At 45.4% G+C, this 19,754-nt stretch overlaps 3 protein-coding genes across 10 annotated transcripts in view; 2 read left to right on the forward strand and 1 right to left on the reverse strand.

The window, feature by feature from the left end:
- The first annotated feature begins 533 nt into the window (after positions 1-533).
- Positions 534-5,927, forward strand: LOC130191734 (rho GTPase-activating protein 22-like). The gene is made up of 9 exons (XM_056411415.1): positions 534-585; positions 988-1,101; positions 2,390-2,597; positions 2,679-2,811; positions 2,894-2,967; positions 3,211-3,332; positions 3,804-4,020; positions 4,684-5,622; positions 5,696-5,927. The coding sequence occupies exons 1-9, from the start codon at positions 534-536 to the stop codon at positions 5,925-5,927; spliced, it is 2,091 nt and encodes a 696-aa protein (XP_056267390.1).
- A 1,470-nt stretch (positions 5,928-7,397) lies between these two features.
- On the reverse strand, positions 7,398-14,654 carry LOC130212702 (putative monooxygenase p33MONOX). 8 transcript variants are annotated; one of them, XM_056443893.1, is made up of 10 exons: positions 14,507-14,654; positions 13,857-13,911; positions 12,483-12,570; positions 12,018-12,074; positions 11,680-11,846; positions 11,477-11,594; positions 11,167-11,294; positions 10,937-11,040; positions 10,653-10,816; positions 7,398-9,351 (listed from the first exon to the last, which is right to left on the reverse strand). In XM_056443893.1, exons 4-10 carry the CDS (start codon positions 12,040-12,042, stop codon positions 9,137-9,139), a joined length of 921 nt encoding a protein of 306 aa, XP_056299868.1. In that variant the 5' UTR covers positions 12,043-12,074; positions 12,483-12,570; positions 13,857-13,911; positions 14,507-14,654; the 3' UTR covers positions 7,398-9,136. The 8 variants fall into 8 exon arrangements, with proteins under 8 accessions (XP_056299868.1, XP_056299825.1, XP_056299861.1 ...); XM_056443850.1 differs by having other exon boundaries at positions 12,478-12,570; XM_056443886.1 differs by having other exon boundaries at positions 13,857-13,920.
- pof1b (POF1B actin binding protein) overlaps positions 14,482-19,754 on the forward strand; it is a 35,653-nt gene continuing 30,380 nt past the window's right edge. Inside the window, exons 1-2 of the mRNA XM_056443827.1 lie at positions 14,482-14,548; positions 17,273-17,922. Of these exons, the coding sequence (XP_056299802.1) occupies positions 17,413-17,922 (510 nt within the window). The 5' untranslated portion in view covers positions 14,482-14,548; positions 17,273-17,412. The remainder of the gene's footprint in view (positions 14,549-17,272; positions 17,923-19,754) is intronic.

Raw genomic sequence — 19,754 nt, forward strand, 5'->3', positions numbered from 1 at the left:
AAACCTTCATCAAGGCTCTCTAGAACATCTGCAGGTGTCAACATCTGAAAAGAACTATCTGTCATAAATAAGGATGAAAAATCTATTTTTAAGGCTGAAAGTGTTTGTACTGTTGCTTTAAATATTATGTCTTTTATAAAGACACTAAATCTAACAAAAATCTGTTTTTTTTAAAGTTACTCCAAGACAATATTTGTCAGGAACTCAAACATCAATAATAATCCAAAAGAAAAGATATCGCCTGGACTCCTCTGAAGGGAAACTGCATTTAAGGGGCTAAATCCACCAAATAAATGACCTTTTTCAGGCTTTTTTTCTTCCCTCTTTACATTTCCCAGGATGTTAAAAACCAACACTAAGTTCTTCAGCTCGTCCTGGTGGTGATAGAAGGAACTTCACATGATGCATTTGTTGTTCACGCACCGTTGATAAACTTTCGCAAGTCTGCAACAAAAACAAAACAAAAACACATCGCTGACATCGAACGTCGTGTGTAATTCCCCCCCCCCCCCCCGCCGCCGATCGTCTGCAGCATGGGACTCAGCTGCTTCAAGTCCTGGAAACATGACAGCACAGGCCACAAAGGTGTGTGACACACACACACACACACAGTGTGTTGCCCTTCAGTGACATCTATTAAACGCTGACTCACGGTCTTCTTCATACATGCATGTGTGTGTGTGTGTGTGTGTGTTGGATGTGACTTTGAGGAGGACATACAGAGGAGCATGATGGGACATGTGATGGGGGGGGGGGGGGGTGGGCGGAGTGTATGATGTCTGCACTAATCAATCTCCTCCTGTTTTGCATCCCCGACACGTCGTCTTTCGGAGGAGTGGAAAAAATATTTATTCCACTTCTGATTCCTCCGATTCAAAGCGAGGCAGAACACACGTGTGTTGAATGAACTTGAGTCATACATGTTTGATTTACCTTTAAACGCTCTGAGACGTGACTCGGTGTGTGTGTGTGTGTGTGTGTGTGCAGGGAACAGAGACGTGTTGGCCAGCCCGGGGTCCTACTTCTTCCTCTCCAACAGCGCCGGTCAGGGCGACGAGTGGCTGAAGAGCCTCAACAAGGGAGTCTGGATCCCTTTCACAGGTGTGAGGGACAAACATGGAGCAGAAACACGATACGTGTGACACGCAATGTCACGTATTCTCCTAAATGTTCCTGACGGTTATGTAGAGAGTTGGACTCTCTGACTTTTTTCTTTCCTCTGCATTTGCAATCAAGACGTTTCTCTGGGTCTATAGCTAACTAGCTAACTAGTGTAGCATGACATTAGCTCGTTAGCTATAGCTAACGAGCTAATGTCATGCTACACTTACATGAATTGTTGTGCTTGGTTTTTACTTTAACATGTGGTTAGACTTTTTTACGGCAAACTTCTATTTATATGATTTGAGTTTACATGTGAGGCTGGGATATGTGCATGCTAGCAATTAGCATCAGCGATTCACGGGCTTGAGGAGGACGGCTGGCTCCACCAACAGGGAGGAGGTACAGTAGGTCGCCATGGTGCAGGAGGTGGACGGCCGTCGCCATGGTGCAACCAGTGAACAGAAGTTACCATATTTGGTGACGTTGAGACCCCCTATACGTCTCTGGTAGAGACCTGTCAATCACCTGGTAGCCCCGCCCCTAAAGCGTCCCCTGCTTCATGGTCTGTTTGACTCTAAATGACCTTAAAGTACTAAATGATGACATCATGCTGTATAGAAGGAGACTTGAAACTAGAGACTGAGACATAAACTCATGTTTACAATGTTTACTGAGGGAATACATCAAGAAAGAAGTAGAGTCATTATATAGACTTCTATACAACCAGAGGAGCCCCCTGGTGGTCAGGAGAGAGAATGCAGCTTTAACACATGAAGCATAGACTTCTATACAACCAGAGGAGTCGCCCCCTGGTGGTCAGTGGAGAGAATGCAGCTTTAATACATGAAGCATAGACTTCTATACAACCAGAGGAGTCACCCCCTGGTGGTCAGTGGAGATAATGCAGCTTTAATACATGAAGCATAGACTTCTATACAACCGGAGGAGTCGCCCACTGGTGGTCAGTAGAGAGAATGCAGCTTTAATACATGAAGCCCAGACTTCTATACAACCAGAGGAGTCACCCCCTGGTGGTCAGTGGAGATAATGCAGCTTTTATACATGAAGCCCAGACTTCTATACAACCGGAGGAGTCGCCCCCTGGTGGTCACTAGATATAATTAATGTTTAAAGACACTTTAGAATTGACTCCACTCGGCAGAACAGGAGGTTGAGGCCCGATAAGAACCTGAATAATAAACACTCTGGTTTTCAGTTGAAAATAATGTCTTTTGGAGGGTAGAGTTTCAGGTCAGGATCCCACTGAAACCGTCCTCCCTTGCAGGAGTCTTCGGTCAGCGTCTGGAGGAGACGGTGCTGTATGAGCGGCGTTACGGGGTGCGTTCGGTTCCTCTGGTGGTGGAGCAGTGCGTGAACTTCATCCGGGAGCGCGGGCTGCACGAGGTGGGCTTGTTCCGCCAGCCGGGTCGGACCAGCCTGGTCCACGAGCTGCAGGAGGCCTTCGATGCAGGGGAGAGGCCGTCCTTCGACAGGTACCGTCATCTTCCTCTTCCAGTGTTCCGCTTCCCTTGTTTTGGTGAAAGAAGTCACCTTGCAGCGTGTCCTTCCTGCAGTCGCACAGACGTCCACACGGTGGCGTCCCTGCTGAAGCTCTACCTCAGACAGCTGCCGGAGCCTCTGGTTCCTCACCGACGCTACCAGGACTTCCTGCTCTGTGGTCAGAAGCTGTCGAGTGACCGCACACTGGTAACCAAGACGACAGGCACGCGGCTCGTTGGTGAACCTTCCACCGGTCCTGAGCCTCATCTTCTTCTTCCTCCTCTCTCAGGTTTTGGCTGAGTTGAGGAATCTTCTTCACGAGTTGCCGGTTGCAAACTTCAACCTACTGAACTTCATTTGCCAGTAAGAAGATTTCCATGTTTTGTTTGAACTTACCTTGTCTGTGCCAACGCATGCGAATAATTGCATTAAAATAAAAATTGCAGAATTAATAACAAAACATGTGGGTTTCTTCTTGGCGACGGTAAAGTACTGAACCTTATCGACAACAATGTGAATAATTTGGAGTAACTGTTAGAAAGTGTTTTCAATAAGAGTGTTAATGAGCTGTTGTGCGTGTGTGTGTGTGTGTGTGTGTGTGCGTAGGTTTCTAAATGAGGTCCAGAGTTACTCCGGCAGTAACAAGATGAGCGGGCAGAACTTGGCCACCGTGTTCGGTCCAAACATCCTCCGAGCCAAAGCTGAAGACCCGCAAAGCATCATGAGAGGTAGACGGCACCATGAGGATGATCCATTATTCTCTTTGGCTTCAAAATGTTTAAAAAAAATGTAGTCCTGCTTCCTATAAGCAAGTACTTCTGTTTTCCTAAATATAACCAAGTTGTAGTTATGTGTGTCTAAACATAATTTCGTAGTCATTGGTTTGGTTGTATAGGAAGGAACATGTGTATAGACGAGGTTAAAAAGGTCTTACTTGCATATAAATGTATATTTCGTTCTTTTCATTGTCTTATTGGAAAAACATTAAGTAAGATGATGCTTATACCGTTTAATTTGAAACCCAAGCATTGTATTTGTTGGGTGTCCAGAACATACCGAGATACGAAGCATAAAGGTGGATTTTAAAGGTTCCAACGATCCTTTTCTTCTTTTATCCCAATGAAACTGGGTTTCCATCCTCCTCCGGTGAACCGGTCGGGTTCTTTGACGAACGTCTTCGTCCCTCTTTGTCTTTAAAGGTGCGGCGCTGGTCCAGATGCTGATGTTGGAGCTGATCCGAGAGCACGAGTCTCTGTTTGCCAAAGTGCCCCCGACCACCTCCGCCCGTTCGCCCCGAGGTTTGCATCATTCGCCGAGCGCCCTGAGGCAGCCTCATCTCCGCCCGCTGCCCTGCCTCCGCCAGCTGTCGATGCCTCTCATCGTCGAGCGCTCCAGAGAGCCGGGCCAGAACCACAGGTACAACAACGGAGCAGCCGGAACACTCACGGCCTCTCGTGGACTCAAGGGCCGTCCGGGTGAGGTGTCTTCAGCAACCGTTCAGGCCCCTTTCAAAATAAAACACGACAGGAAAAATGAAAAACTCGTCAAATGGTCCCAGAGCTTTAAACTACGAATCCCTAGTCAGTTTCCGTGTCTTTTCAAAATAAAAGGTCTTAAAGGTACAAGTGAAGGTTTACTGAGAATACTACGCTAGCTACTATTGTACGACGGCCATGTCTAAGCATTAAAGGTCAAATGTTCTCCACTTTTTTAGCGCCAGGCGCCGAGTCGAACAGCTCGTCAATGTCACACTTGACCGAGGCAGCCAATCAAATCAAGCAAGAGGCGGGCTTTACTGTTACCACTGACTTCCTGTTTTTAATGCCGGAAGATGTGGTAAGAACGTGATGTTAGTGATGATTAATTCACATTATCTATATAATTTCCCCCTCCTCATTCAATAGCAAGATGACTGCAATTCAATCTTTTCCCCCCGTTATTACCATTTCATCGCCTGGTTGCGCTCCAACCGGCTCATTGGATGTTTTTGCCCGACTCGCTTTGCCATCGGGTGTTTTTGAAGCCGCCCCTGGGTGGATCATCTTGAAAGTCTAACTTTACTCTCCTTGCTTTCTTTAGCTGCGCCTTCTCCGCTGCTGCCAAATCCGACTTGACCTCTGGCCAGAAGAGGTTTCTCGGCCACCGCTACACCTCCTCCCACCCGGAGAACTGCTTCTACCCCTCGCCCTCCTCCAGTCAGCCCCTTCAGCACCTCTCTGAAAGACACAACATAGATTACCACCGGCACCACGCTGGGCAAGGACCGTCTTCTGCGAATGGCCAAGCCTCGACAAACAGCCTACAAGACCCAGTGCCAGACAGCTGCACGCCCAGATCGAGTCCCATGAGCTGGGCCAAGGCCTGGCCCGGCCCGGCAGACGCGGCCAATGGTTTCTGGAGCTCTGGAGCCGCAGAGGAAGCCAGCGCAGCGCCAGGAACAGCCAGCGGGGGAAACAGCGAGGCCCAAGAGGACAGCAACCTTTCTGTCTACGACAATCTGCACATGGTGTCTCTACGTCACAGGTTGGAGGGCGGTGGGTATTTCGAAAGCAACGATCCAGGAGGCCACGCCGGCCCTTGTGGGGAGGAGGCAGAGTTAGAGGAGGTGGGGCAAACAAGGGATTCCTCATCTTCATGGTCTTCCTGCGAGGTTCTACCGTTGGACGAGGGCGCGGTCAGGCCTGACGTATCACCAAAGACACCGGTAACTTCAAGTCGGGTCTCAGGAGAGGAAAACGGCGATAAGGACGATCACGAAGACGGCGACGACAATCAGGATAGCGGGGAAGACGATTATGGCGGCGGCGACAACGTCCACCACCCGAACTCCCCGGCCTCCTGCTCCGCAGTCAGTGACAGTAATCCTCTCAGTACGGGCAGCTCAGAGGTGTTCCTCCCCTCTTGTACTCCAGACCTCCAGGTGCCTGAGCCTCAGCCCGGGGGCGCTCACTCACTCCTGGCCAAGCTGCGGCATCAGATGGCCCGGCGGAAGGCCGAGTACCAGACCAGGATACAGAGGTGAGGAAATACTTACTCAAAGGGCCTTGAGAGTAAAAACGTCCGTACTATTTGGTATGCGTGTGTCCGGCAGGTTGGAGCGCTGCAACGACGTCCTGGAGAGGCAGGTGGCGGTACTGCGGGCCAGTCTGGAGCAGCAGAGGCGGAGCCGCAGCGACGCCGAGATCAAGATCGGCAACATGGAGCGAGACAAAGCCGACGCCGACCTCCGAAACGACGCGCTGCAGAGAGAGATGGAGATGTTCTTCCGGATGTATGGCGAGGCCAGGAGAAGAGGAGGGGATGCAGGAGGAGGGAGCCTCTGAAGATGGATGGATTCTTTGAAGTGTGTGGATGGTGTGGGAAGGGAGGGTCTCTTGCACAGGATGAGAGGGATACACCGTGTGAAAGAATCATGGAGGCGGACGGTGGAGCCATCAAACCCGGAAGGAAAAGACAAAGAGAGGGCGAGAAATTCAAGGAGCTGTTCTCCGATCCAGAAGAAAGACGGCAACCCGGGTGGCCTCGGCCCGAGGAGGTTCGGCTCACAGGTTTTCTTTGCGTCTTCTTGCAATGAAGCCGTTTATTTTCAGGGAGTTGAGGAATTACTCAACGTAAAGGTCACATTTCCCTGAACAACCAAGATCTAGAGGAGGAAGGAAACTAAGGCCTTATCCAAGATGTCAGAACTGCTGAACTTGACTGATCTCAGGTGAGGCTTATCGATCAGTCCAGTTTGCTGCGACTTGAGTGCATGATGCCAGAATTCAAGAGTCCATAGAGAGCACTAGTGCGGGTCTTCGCTGCCTCCCGTCTTCTTGACAATCTCATGGGGTGACGCTCATGTCGACTCGTCTCCAAGATATTTATGCTAAAACGTCGGATGTTGGTATCCTCCTCCTCCAGGAGAAGAGCTTCTCCTCTCTGGGAGTCGACACCGACGCCGGAGACCCAGGACGTATTGCTGGACCCGCATGGGGGGAAGGGTGGCATGGGCAGAACCAGAACCAGGACTGATGCAGGTCAGACCCTTCTGCAGTCCAATTGGGAGTTCTAAAGGGACCCTGGTACTACCGTTACTTTAATGATATCTTCAATAGGCCCCAGAGAGATGATGTTTTTAATATTGAACGGGACATGGCCAACAATTCAAGTTTGGGAAATGCATTCATCAAACCTCATCAAGACTCTGTAAATACTCCTTTTAACGTATTTAAATTACAAACTTGTAATTTCCTGCAAGTGATCGTAGTGTTATCTCCTAAGTGGTGCACTAATATACGCTGGAGCTCGGGGAAAAACCTGTTTTTTTTTTTTACATCTGGCTGTGAACGCAGCATCATGTCTGTTCTTTGCTTTTATCAAAATATCAAATGGTTACCTAAAAGACCTCTGGACCAACCGGCTGCGGTTAGTCACTATAATAAAAACACACTGACTGCAACTAGACTGACTGCAGGGTGGATGCGTCACAAAAACTCTGCATGAAGATGCTTTTTGCAATTAAACTGAATCTTCTCAGTGCATTCGTCACTTTTGAACACACGTGTCCAGTGTTCGGCTTCCAAAGCTCAGGATTTGGCAGGAAGCTCCTCTGACAGATAATGGGGAGGAGCAACGAGATGAAATGGGCCAATCGAAATGCCACAAAGATGTTTTGCGGTATAGAAATCATGAAACCTGGTTTTGTCGTTTGTTGAGGCCCTCTAGAGGCGAAAATGAATTACTACAGGTGGAATATTTAAAAATGGTCAATAAACACTTCTGTGAGTGGAGATGTTATGCAAAACACTGACTTTGTTTTTCCGTGACATTTATTCTGAAATTTCACGTTAATTTTAAGTTACACAAAAAAACTTCACAACCACAGATTCAGATGTGATACTTCAGTCGGGGAGATGTAGAGGGTTGGCGTCAAACACACGGCAAACATAAACTGGAACGGAGCAGTCGGTCATATTTCATATTTACAGCTGCCGAGGGTCAGAGTGCGTTCAGGATTGTTCGACACGACAATCTGACCGCAGAGTTCACTTCAAACCGAGAGAAATGACAACAAAACAGGTGAAACCATACGAAGCAGAAACCTCGGATAAAAAGAGAAAGAAGAGCCACCTATTAGCAGTTAGCGCTGAGCTAGCGCTGCAGAAATGTCTGTTTTTTTCTCTCCTTCTGCAGGAATGTGTCTCTTCAGGCGATTTGCACACAGCAGCAGCCGAACGCGTCTGGAATCCTTCATGAATGACCGGGAGAACAACTCGGTGACCGAGCTCTCACACTGAAAACTAAAAACGAGGCCATAAACCCGCTTCTTTTTTTGGGGTTCTTTTAAATTCCTTCTCCTTTGAAACCAAAAAATCAGAAAAAAGAAGAACAAAAACTGAAATACGCCAATGTTTGGGTTCTCTTATCATTTTACACACTTTCTGCTTCTGGTCCCCAAAAAATAAACAAAATATGTTGCTACAGTAAAATCTATAAAATACTACAACATATAAATGATTACAACTGTAACGCAAAACAAATACGTGGAACGTTTCAGTGAGCAGGATTTCCTGAGACAATAATCATACATATTTTTTTTTTTACAATGCCTTTTTGATTTCATTTGTTCTGTTGTTTGATTGGTAATAATCTACACTTACGTCTTATTAAAAATTCCCCTTTGAGAAGACGTGACAGAACAACACGGAGGGAAGGGGGAGTTTTCTCACATGGACTTGCATCTTGGGGGAATGTGTAACACGAGCATGTATAGTGGGAATAAAGTGCATTTCTAAATAATGGAATAAAGGATCATCATTATCATCATCTTCACGAACATATCAGGATCAGCCACTGGCAGCTGTCACAGTACACAGACCGAGGGTAAAGGGAAAGTACGAGATGTTTTTATTTTACAGTCACGCTACACAGTAAACGCCTCAAAGATGGAGATTGGAAGTTGTTAAAATGTTTGCATGTTCCAACCACTGCAACACACGCCCAACGAGGACTTCCTGCTAAATGAGTCCATTTACAACTTGTTCTGTCAGATTTCATTTTGGTAACGACGCCGCGTTTCCACTCAAGTCAAAAATCGGAAAAAAAATGTTTGCGCATTTCTCTCAATTGGTTTAGAAGAAGAAGAAGAATTTTGCGAGTGGGAACGATAAGTCGTCTTGGCCGATCGATCAGACAATGTCTTTAGGAATTTGTTCCTATCGGTTGTGTTTCAATCCTCCAACGTTCCGCTGCGTCAGAATTTATTCGTCAACAAACATATTGTCTCCATAATCTATTTAGAGAATCTTTATGACGAATGTAAACACGATGAAACCCTCACCCCCCCACCCGCTGTTACCAGGCAGGTTTCCGAACGCAACATTGAAATTGATGGAAACCCGGCGAAGCGATTACCTCGTCGAGTACAACGTCAGCATTTCCGACGTACAAAACTACGAAAAACGAGACCCGAGTTGTAATAAAACAGTCGACTACGACATTTCTCGGGACCGCCGGCGCCCGCGGTGGCTTGGCGGTCGCCTCCGCCGCCTCAGAAGCCGGAGGGCGTGAGCACGTTCATGTCTCGGGGTTTCAGCTTGTGCGGCCGCGCTGCAGGGCGCCGGCCCTCCATGGCGGGGATCTCCAGCTTGGGAGGGTTCACCTTCTGGGCGGCGGCGTTGTCGGCCAGCCGCGCGCCCTGCGACTTCATCACCTCCATGGGCGTCGGCTTCTGGGCGCCGCGGTACGCCTGCAGCGCAAAGCCTGCTGGAAAAAAAAAGAAAAAAAAAAAAGAGAGAAGAAAGGTAATTCGTCATTTAACCCTTTGAAACCTAAAAAGCAGGTTCTTTCAAAACCAGCGGCGAAACTAAACGGGTCATCAGAGCGAGAAGCCGGAAGAAACGTCATGACTGTTAAGAGTTCCATCTTTCCGACGGTCTTCGAACACATCATGTTTGACAAACGCAATAGTCAGAAAAATAAACTCAGATTAAAATTGTGAAATTTCATCCGAAATAGAGATATATCCGTTTGATATAGAGATTCCAGTTTTCTAATTTGGTCACATAGATTATGTAAGAAATTCAACCTTTGTTATTTAAAAATAAGATAAAGACCATAGAAAGAAGAAGTTAACTCAAGTAAATGCAAGATAAAAAGGGGGTTAAATAAGAACCATCGTGGATGATTGTAGCTTTTTAAGGTTACGACGGCTGACTTTTATGGCGTGTTGATTCTGGCGCCCCCTGTGGACAGAAGCGGTAGTGTCCCAGAGCGCAGACTCCAGAAAAACCTAAAAAGAGAAATCTGCTGAGTCCTTTGTGTGAACACAGCGATGATTTCCATTTCAATTAGTCGTTTTCATAAATATTTCCAAAATGTATTCAAATGTTACATTTTTTTATAAATTCTCTTTATTTAAAAAATAATTCCACTGATGTTTTCTTGCCCCGAGTTATTCATATCGTTTAATAATATTTATATAAAATTATTTTTTCATACAAAATTATAATTGTGTCTAACTATGAAGCACCCTGGTTTATAAAAGTGCAAAATAAACTAAACCGGTTTATTTAGTTTATTGCTATTAACAGCTATTCTGAATATCTGACTCAGAAAATAAATGGCTTTGAATTAGTAAAGTTGATTACCGACATTAGGTCAGCAATAATAATAAGTTAAAAAAAAGTATTGTTATAGTAAACGGTCCACTAGTCCGTTAGAAGAGGTGTCCAGCTTTAATTTACTCACCTGGAGTCATCTTGAGAAAAGACAAAGAGTTTCCGGACCGAGTCGTCCCAAATGTAAAAACATCGAAGGTCCAAATTCAAACTGGTCCGATCTCACTTCTCGGTTAACGAGTGATGAAACTCAGACCGCCGTTCGGTGTTTACCGTCGGTCCGAAGTTCACGTGCTCATCCATTAACCCGAATCCTGTCTGGGCCTGAACACGCTTCTGGTTCGGAGACCGGAGAACGCTTTCCTGTCTCAGTTTGACGACCGGCGAACCGACTTCTCAGATGTCCGATTAAGGTTGAGAGTCCCTGAATGAGGCGGTGGCGTTTACCTAAAGCCGTGGCGTCCGAACCGAGGTCGGACGTCGACTTCTGGACGGCGGGCCGCGGTCCAAACACGCTCCACCTCTCCACCGCCGAGTCGGCTCCACCGAGATCCACGCTGCTGGTGGAGGAGCCGACGCTGACCTCTGAACCCGTGCTGCTGAACCAGCCCCTACACACACACACACACACGAAAAAACCAGACGGACCAAACAGCTTTCAGTGTTTGTCATTTACTTGTCTAGATGAACAGATTGTGTGTGTGTGTGTGTGTGTGTGTGTGTGTGTGTACCTGCGGAGCTGCTTTGGGGAGCTGTGAGGAGTGTTGGTTGGCGTGGACTGAGTCGAGGAGCTCTGTCGTTCTTCTCTGGCCTCTAAACTCTGAATCTGTAGTTTCTAAAAACGACAACAAACAAAAACATGAATTCCATCTTCATTATCTCATGACATCACCAACAACAACAACAACAACGGATGGAAACCCCTTTTTTTGTTTAACAAAGCGGGTTGAGGGCCAGTCACCTGCAGGGCCTCGGGCATGCGGTGGTGGAGCTGCGTCTCCTCGGCGGTGAGGCCTTTGTGGGGCGTGTAGCTGGCGTCGCTAAGCCCCGCCCTCTGCTCGAACCGGAAGACGCTGTCCTGAGTCTGCTCTGAGGGCGAAAGTCAAAAAAAGAAACGCTTCAATGCTTCTTTAAAGTGACACCGTTTCAATATCAACCATTCAAGAGGTGCATTGAAGACTGTAAAAAAAAAAATGGCAATAACAATTAAACTGTCAAAAGTTACTCATTTAGCGAGCTAGCTGGCTAGTTAGCGAGCTAACGTCACGTACTGGTGATGAGAGAACTCATGATGATGGAGGAGGCCTTGGCTTTCACCACAGCCGGTGACCTGGAGGGGGCGCTGTTCTTCGCCGCCGTCGAATGACTCGCCGCACCGCTCTCGTCCTCCTGGTGGAAAACAAAACACATCGTCGTCGTCGTCGAGCTCAGCGCCTTCCTCTCGGCGGCGAGGACGAATCGTCTTCCGTCTCACCTCGGCCAGGTGGGAGAACTTCCTCTCCGGGATGACGGGGCGCCGCCACAGGTTGTTGATGCGGATGTCGTGGGGCGGCGTGGACATGGGCGCCTCCATGTTGTCGTCGTAGCTGAGGGCCCGCCGGGTCATCCCGATGGGGAGCCTCATCCCAGAATCCTCTATGGCTGCGGACGCAAACAGGGTTTAAAACTAATTTCACACGTTGAATTCAGGAAAACAGGAAACTGTTGGGAGCAATGTGATCATAAACTTATTAAATTACATGTCATTTAGCAGACGCTTTTATCCAAAGCAACTTACAAGAAGTGTAATGTTAAATAACAAGCGTCACTCACCTGGTAAATCCCTGGAGCCAGACATGATGTCAGGAAGACGAACGAGATCAACCAGACCTGGAAATAAAATCAGATAAATTCATTCAAGACGACAGAAGAACAACGAGAAACTATAGATTACCAACATGACCACATGAGAACAATAGAAATACTCATAATTGACTGTAAAATCATTTATACTGAGACCAGAGAAAAATTGAAAACAGCAATGCAAGTGAGGTAAATAAATAAAAAAATCTACTAAAATATAAAGTCTATACGACGTGTTACCAACAGGAAAACTATATATATATATATACACACACATATATATATATATATACACACATATAGATATATATAGACATATATATACACACACATAGATATATACACATAATATAGATATATACACACATAATATATATATATATATTTCTATTGTCCCATAAGTACGACAGCAGCTGAATAGGAACTCTACCTTACGGCTGTGTTTCCGTGTCGTGGACCGACGGAGACAAACGGAGCCCTGCAGCAGTGCATTGTGGGTAGGCAGCCAGGCCAGGGGAAGCAACTATGGAGACAGCCGAGGACAGGAGGTCAACACAGGAGTCACACACACATGTTGACCAATGGGTTTCCAGGACTTTAAACCAAATTACCATGACCAAACATTTTGTGAAAACCCTGTTTATTAATGAAAAAGTGATAAAATGTCGTATTTAAACTAACATTGAACATTCCAGAGCCTACAGTATATAACTTTAATGACTCAAATGAATGAGAGATTAAAAGAATAAACATTTATGTCTTTTCAGTTACGGTGCGTTCACTTGCAGCGCGGAAAACTTTGCGCTAGAGAGCATAAGAGCGTACGCCGGCTTATATTTTGAGCTTCATTCTTTTAAAAAGCATATTAATTATTTAAAACTCAGCGTAAATGAACATATGAATGTAACACATTTCCATGACTTTTCCAAAACTATTTTACTCCCAGGACTTTTCCAGGTCTGGAAATAACCATTTAAAAAGGCCATGACTTTTCCAGGTTTTCCATGACCGTACAAACCATGTTAATCTAATTCAGAGGGAAACCCTCAGCGTAGTAACGCGCTCTCTTTGCTGTCTTTTTAACTTAATTGCTCACCAATACTTCGTGTATTTGATTAGCAGAGACGGGGATACTGCCAAAGGTAAATATATAGTGGGCATGCATGACAATGGGAGCAGATAATGGAAGGGTTATTCCAGCCTAATGACGACATAACTCCTACTGCAGCAGCTGAGGCCCGAATCACCCCTTCAAAATAAAAGCTGACATTTGCTCTAGTGGTTTTTTTTATCAAGCAAGCCTTGAATTACACAGCAGAATTTATGTATGTATGTATTATTATTATTATTATTATGACTCTTATGATCAGAATCAGCTGTATTGCCTATGTGTGTGTAACTCACATGGAATTTGACTCCAGTTACATGTAGCTCTCGTCATCCATGTAATATACAAATAAAAGAGAAATACATGAAATAACATTATTATTAATATCAACCAGCTGACTTAATGTCAATTAAATAATACATCCACAACAAATTTCTTCTTTTGTCCAAAAACCTAAAGATATTCACTTTAATATGATATAAAAGCAGAGCAATGCAAGTGATCTCCATATTTGAATGTGCAGAACATTTTATTTCATGAAATGTAACTAATCCTCACATCTAGATAATATTATAAGCTACATTCCTTCTCTGGACAGGAATAAATGGCTAGTTTCAAATGCAATATGAATCAACTAAAGAAAATAGATATTATCTGCGAAATACACACACACACACACACACACACACACACACACAAACCTGGTGTGAGGTCCGTGTTTTGAGAGGTGACGCCTGGCTGCACAGCTTTGGTGAACTAAACCAGCTGAGACCAGCACAGTGTTAGTCTAGTCACCATTATAAAACATGCCTACACTTCACACAGTGATAATACAAATAAAAAAGCATTTCAATAAAACTAATTCCACCAGTATTATCCAAGAGAGGCCACAGCCTCGCCGAACTGCGTTCAGATAATCAGCATTTAAGGTATTTTACACGGTTACAAGTACATCAGTTTGAAGGCTTTTTACATTTCACATTATATGCACTAAAATAATTTAGTTTTTCCAGCTGCTCATTATGTGCGTTTCGCCGAGGGAGAAAAACGAGCTGCTTTCTTTTTTTAAATAAAGTAAATTATTTAATAATAACAGAAACTGCTCGGTGTCCCGCCTCACACGTTCACAACATGCGGACATTCGAGGTTTATCGCGTCCACACGTCCAAATAGACGCGTTTGGGCGTTAAAAAACGCACTTCCGGGGTGAAGTCCGGCCGCAGCTCCAGGCGCGAGACGAGCGGAACCAGTTGGCGCCGGCTGAAGCGCAACAACAAGGCGCGCGGCTGCGGACCGACACAAGGGGGGTGAAACCGCTGTGTCCGCGCACAACGCGTTATCTTTATCTCACCGGAGGGTAACTGGCGGCTTCAGGCCGACGGCCGAGACATCGGTGAACCTCCGACGTCGACCGGTTCCCGCAGAAGACAACGGAGCTGATGGGTAGCAGCCATTATCGTGCCCGTTATAATGAAGCCGCTTCCTCGCTTGATGGGATGGTAGATTGTTCTCGTTGCCTGTTCTCGCTAAACATCGCGAGAGTTGAGTGTAAACTCTCGCTCTCGTATCCTCTCTCTCGCGCTCTCTCTCGCGCTCTCGCTCTCTCTTTCTCTCTCTCTCTCTCTCTCACACACACGTCTTGTGACAACATATGACTTATTGCAACATAAGCATTTAGTGTCTCAAAACAATGACTTGGCTCCTAAAAATAATTACTTTCGAAAAAAACTCGAAAAAGTAAAAAAATGTGTAGATGCTCGCTCAGACTGTTTTTCATTATAATGACGAACAAGATTATTTATTACAGTGGTGGCACAGTGGATACATATATATATATACCTTATATGCCAATAAATAAATAATAACAAAAACAACCTATCTAAAGTTCTAAACCAACATGTCCAGAGTTACTACTCTGTCTCTCAGCCTGTTAGTTTAAGGTCTTCCAGCAGGTTTGTCTTGGTGCACAGGTGAATGCAGCTGAATGAAGGCTTTTTCAGGAAGGCCTCACAGGTAAACACGGGAGGTACCACGCTGCGACAGGAGGGGTCCTTTGTGGTCGTCTGTCGCCCCCTAGTGGCGGCCTCACACTCACCGACTTCTTAAATAAAATAGAATATTGTTTTTGTTAATCTCTCACCTGCTGTATGTATATATATATATATATATACACACATACATTTATATATATATATATACACACTACCGTTCAAAAGTCTGGGATCACCCAGACAATTTCGTGTTTTCCATGAAAACTCACACTTTTATTTATCAAATGAGTTGCAAAATGTATAGAAAATATAGTCAAGACATTGACAAGGTTAGAAATAATGATTTGTATTTGAAGTATTAATTTTTTTCTTCAAACTTTGCTTCCGTCAAAGAATGCTCCTTTTGCAGCAATTCCAGCATTGCAGACCTTTGGCATTCTAGCTGTTTATTTGTTGAGGTAATCTGTTGAGATGTCACCCCACGCTTCCTGAAGCACCTCCACAAGTTGGATTGGCTTGATGGGCACTTCTTGAGGACCATACGGTCAAGCTGCTCCCACAACAGCTCAATGGGGTTGAGATCTGGTGACTGTGCTGGCCACTCCATTACAGACAGCATACCAGCTGCCTGCTTCTTCCCTCAATAGTTCTTGCACAATTTGGAGGTGTGCTTTGGGTCTTTGTCCTGTTGGAGGAGGACATTGGCTCCAATCAAGCGCTGCCCACAGGGTATGGCATGGCGTTGCAAAATGGAGTGATAGCCTTCTTTATTTAAAATCCCTTTTACCTGGTACAAATCTCCCACTTTACCAGCACCAAAGCAGCCCCAGACCATCACATGACCTCCACCATGCTTGACAGATGGTGTCAGGCACTCTTCCAGCATCTTTTCACCTGTTCTGCGTCTCACAAATGTTCTTCTGTGTGATCCAAACACCTCAAACTTGGATTCATCTGTCCATAACACCTTTTTCCAATCTTCCTCTGTCCAATGCCTGTGTTCTTTTGCCCATACCAATCTTTTCTTTTGTTGGGCCAGTCTCAGATATGGCTTTTTCTTTGCCACTCTGCCTAGAAGGCCAGCATCCCGGAGTCGCCTCTTCACTGTCGACGTTGACACTGGCGTTTTGCGGGTACCATTTAAAGAAGCTGCCAGTTGAGGACCTGTGAGGCGTCTATTTCTCAAACTAGAGACTCTAATGTACTTGTCTTCTTGCCGAGTTGTGCCTCCCACTTCTCTTTCTGCTCTGGTTAGAGCCTGTTTGTGCTGTTCTCTGAAGGGAGTAGTACACACCGCTGTTGGAAATTTTCAGTTTCTTTGCAATTTCTCACATGGAATAGCCTTCATTTCTAAGAACAAGAATAGACTGGCGAATTTCACATGAAAGTTCCTTTTTTCTGACCATTTTGAGAGTCTTATCGAACCCACAGATGTGATGCTCCAGATAATCAACTAGCTCAAAGGAAGGCCAGTTTTATAGCTTCTCTCATCAGCAAAACAGTTTTCAGCTGTGCTAACATAATTGCACAAGGGTTTTCAAGGGTTTTCTAATCATCCATTAGTTTTCTAAGGCGATTAGCAAACACAATGTACCATTAGAACACTGGAGTGATAGTTGATGGAAATGGGCCTCTATACACCAATGGAGATATTTCATTAGAAACCAGACGTTTCCACCTAGAATAGTCATTTACCACATTAACAATGTATAGTGTATTTCTGATTGATTTAATGTTATCTTCATTGAAAAAAACAGTGCTTCTCTTTGAAAAATAAGGACATTTCTAAGTGATCCCAAACTTTTGAACGGTAGTGTATATATGTATGTTCCTACGTCTAAAACAATAATCGTATTGATTGTTTTATCTATTGTTCTTCTTCTTTAACCTTTACCTTAGTTTGTTGAAATTTCATTTTTTTCATTTTCTTTTTTTGTCAGTCAATTATAATTACTATGATTATTATGACTACGATTATGTATTGTTGGTGCACCTGAGTGTGCTCACAGGTAGGACTTCCGGGAGCTCCTCTCTCCTCTGACCCCGCCCACCTCCTCTCACAGCAGAGCGCCTCCCTCCGCGGAAGAACTCCTCGAACCAGACTTTCCTCTCCACTTCGCCCGCAGAGGAGGAAGTTACACCGGGGCCGAGGGGAAAGCAGCCACCTGAGGAATCCTGCGCGGTGCTATTCCAGAAACTTCTCAGTAGTTTCCTCCGCTCCTCGCGTGGTGTCGGGAGAGAGTCTCTCCCCGCGGGACCCAGGAACATGTCCGTCCAAACGAACCGCACGACGAGGACCACCTACCGGACCGTGAACGTGGTGGCCTCCCCGGAGCCCGTGGCCAGCACGGTGACCTCGAGCTACCGCACCGTGAACGTGGCCTCCCCGGAGCCCGTGGCCAGCACGGTGACCTCGAGCTACCGCACCGTGAACGTGGCCTCCCCGCAGCCCGTGGCCAGCACGGTCACCTCGAGCTCGCCGGTGTCCCCGGTGCATCCCCTCCCGCTCAACGGCTCCTACGAGGGTCTGCGCTACCTGGTCCCGATGCAGTCGCAGCCGCAGCTGCAGCAGCTGCAGTACATCCCGGTGCAGCAGCAGCAGCAGCTGCAGTACATCCCGGTGCAGCAGCAGCAGCAGCAGTACGTGTTCATGCAGCAGCAGCCCATGATGCAGCAGCAGGTGGTGTCGCCCGTGTACATGCAGAGCCTCCCGCGGGTGAGCGCCAGCAGCCAGGAGTCCGCGGACCTGGTGTTCCAGCAGCAGAGCGCGTACGAGGTGAGTCTCCTCCTGGAGGATACGATCTTTGCACGGCTTGGAAAACACGGCCGTCGCCTCTCTCAGAGCTCCCGGGGCACACCGGGGATACATGGAGGAGATCATAGAGTTGTCAGAGGAAAAATACAAACATATTTGTTTAAAAAGCACTTATTATTCAGAGGTAAAGTTTCAAAAGCATGAGGAACTAGAACGGGCACTCGGTAGAGCGCATACCTTCGCATATCCCAAGATTGGGCATTGCATTATGAACATTTTGGCATTAGTTGCATGCCAATTGGATAAAAATGGACTGCGCTATGGTAAAAAGAAGATTTTGACCTTTTCATGACCTTGACCTTTGACCCGATTGATCCCAAAATCTAATCAAATGGTCCCCGGATAATAACCAATCATCCCACCAAATTTCATGCGATTCGGTTTAATACTTTTTGAGTTATGCGAATAACACGCATACAAATAAATAAATAAATACACGGCGATCAAAACATAACCTTCCGCCTTTTCAATGCGAAGGTAAATATGACACTCGAGTTGTGTGGAAGGAACACACAGACCTTTATGATGTACTTGGGTCACTTGAAGCCTAAATGTAACCATTATAATTAATAATTACTCATAATGTAATAAAACCACGAGTACATAATGAAATAACTTTTTTTGTGCAGTCAAGTTATTATATAATAAATAGATTGTTACATAATAAACTCAGCATGGCGTAATATTTAGCATTTCTTTTAACGGATAAGGCATATTACCTTTTACATTTTTTTATATGGGAACCCATCTATTGCACAATAACTACATTATGCAAGAGGCCTTTTTACTTTAATGTTAGCAATAACATTTTCCAACCAGAAATGCAACACAGAACCAGAAAATATAATAACACACTCAAATAAGAACAACTCAGAAAAATAGTATTTATTTATTATAATTAAAACAAATACACTCATAATGTAATACTGTACATACATTAGAATAACATTGTCAAGCGATCAATAAATACCTGAACACGAGGGATTCCTGCACATGTGCACGTTTAGGTCTCTTACTGATGCCAGTTAAATGTTAAAAATGTCCAAAATTTGTTACTATATATAATATATGGTAAATAACCTATAAATCAACGTTTATATAATTTCACACTGTATTGCTTTTGGTAAAATCATTGCATCATTGCTTATTTTAAACTCAATTATATAGTAAACATTATTGTTTTGTTCAGTAGATTTTGAAGATAATTTTTTTTTTATTGTAGTGTCTATTTTGGTTTTTATAAGTGTTTATTTTTAAGTTCTTGCCATAATGTTCCTCTCTGACAAACTGATTGAATAGATGCTGCGTCTCAACACACGCTGTGGCTTTGATCCGATCGAAGCGAGCCGAGCCATCGCTCGCCTTCTGCTGCACCTGCGCCGCTGCGTCATCGCTTCTCACTTCCTGAACGCGTTGCACTTCGCCCGCGGGACGGTTCACACGACCTCGCAGCTTCACGCACGCAGACGCGCTCGAGGCCGCGCCCGCTCTGACTCCGCTGAGGTCGGCGCGCCCCAACGATCGTAGGCGGTCGCTTGTTTAGATTGTGTTATTTTGAGGTTAGACGGCCGGCTCGAGTCGCCTGGGAAGACGCGTTGAGCGTCGGGTGAAACGACACGACCGCAGTTTAGTTCAGTCTCGCTTTGGAGAACCATGCCAAGAATTGGCTGGATGATGGCCTTTATTTTCATTAATTATGAGCGACTTTAGCGTTACTTTAATGTCGCTACGTGCAGTATTTTGACAAGGGAAACTAAAAAAGTTTCAGTAATTTAGTTGTTTAATTGCTTTTC

The sequence above is a fragment of the Pseudoliparis swirei genome, chromosome 3 (assembly GCF_029220125.1).
Source record: "Pseudoliparis swirei isolate HS2019 ecotype Mariana Trench chromosome 3, NWPU_hadal_v1, whole genome shotgun sequence".
Classification (NCBI taxonomy): Eukaryota; Metazoa; Chordata; class Actinopteri; order Perciformes; family Liparidae; genus Pseudoliparis; species Pseudoliparis swirei.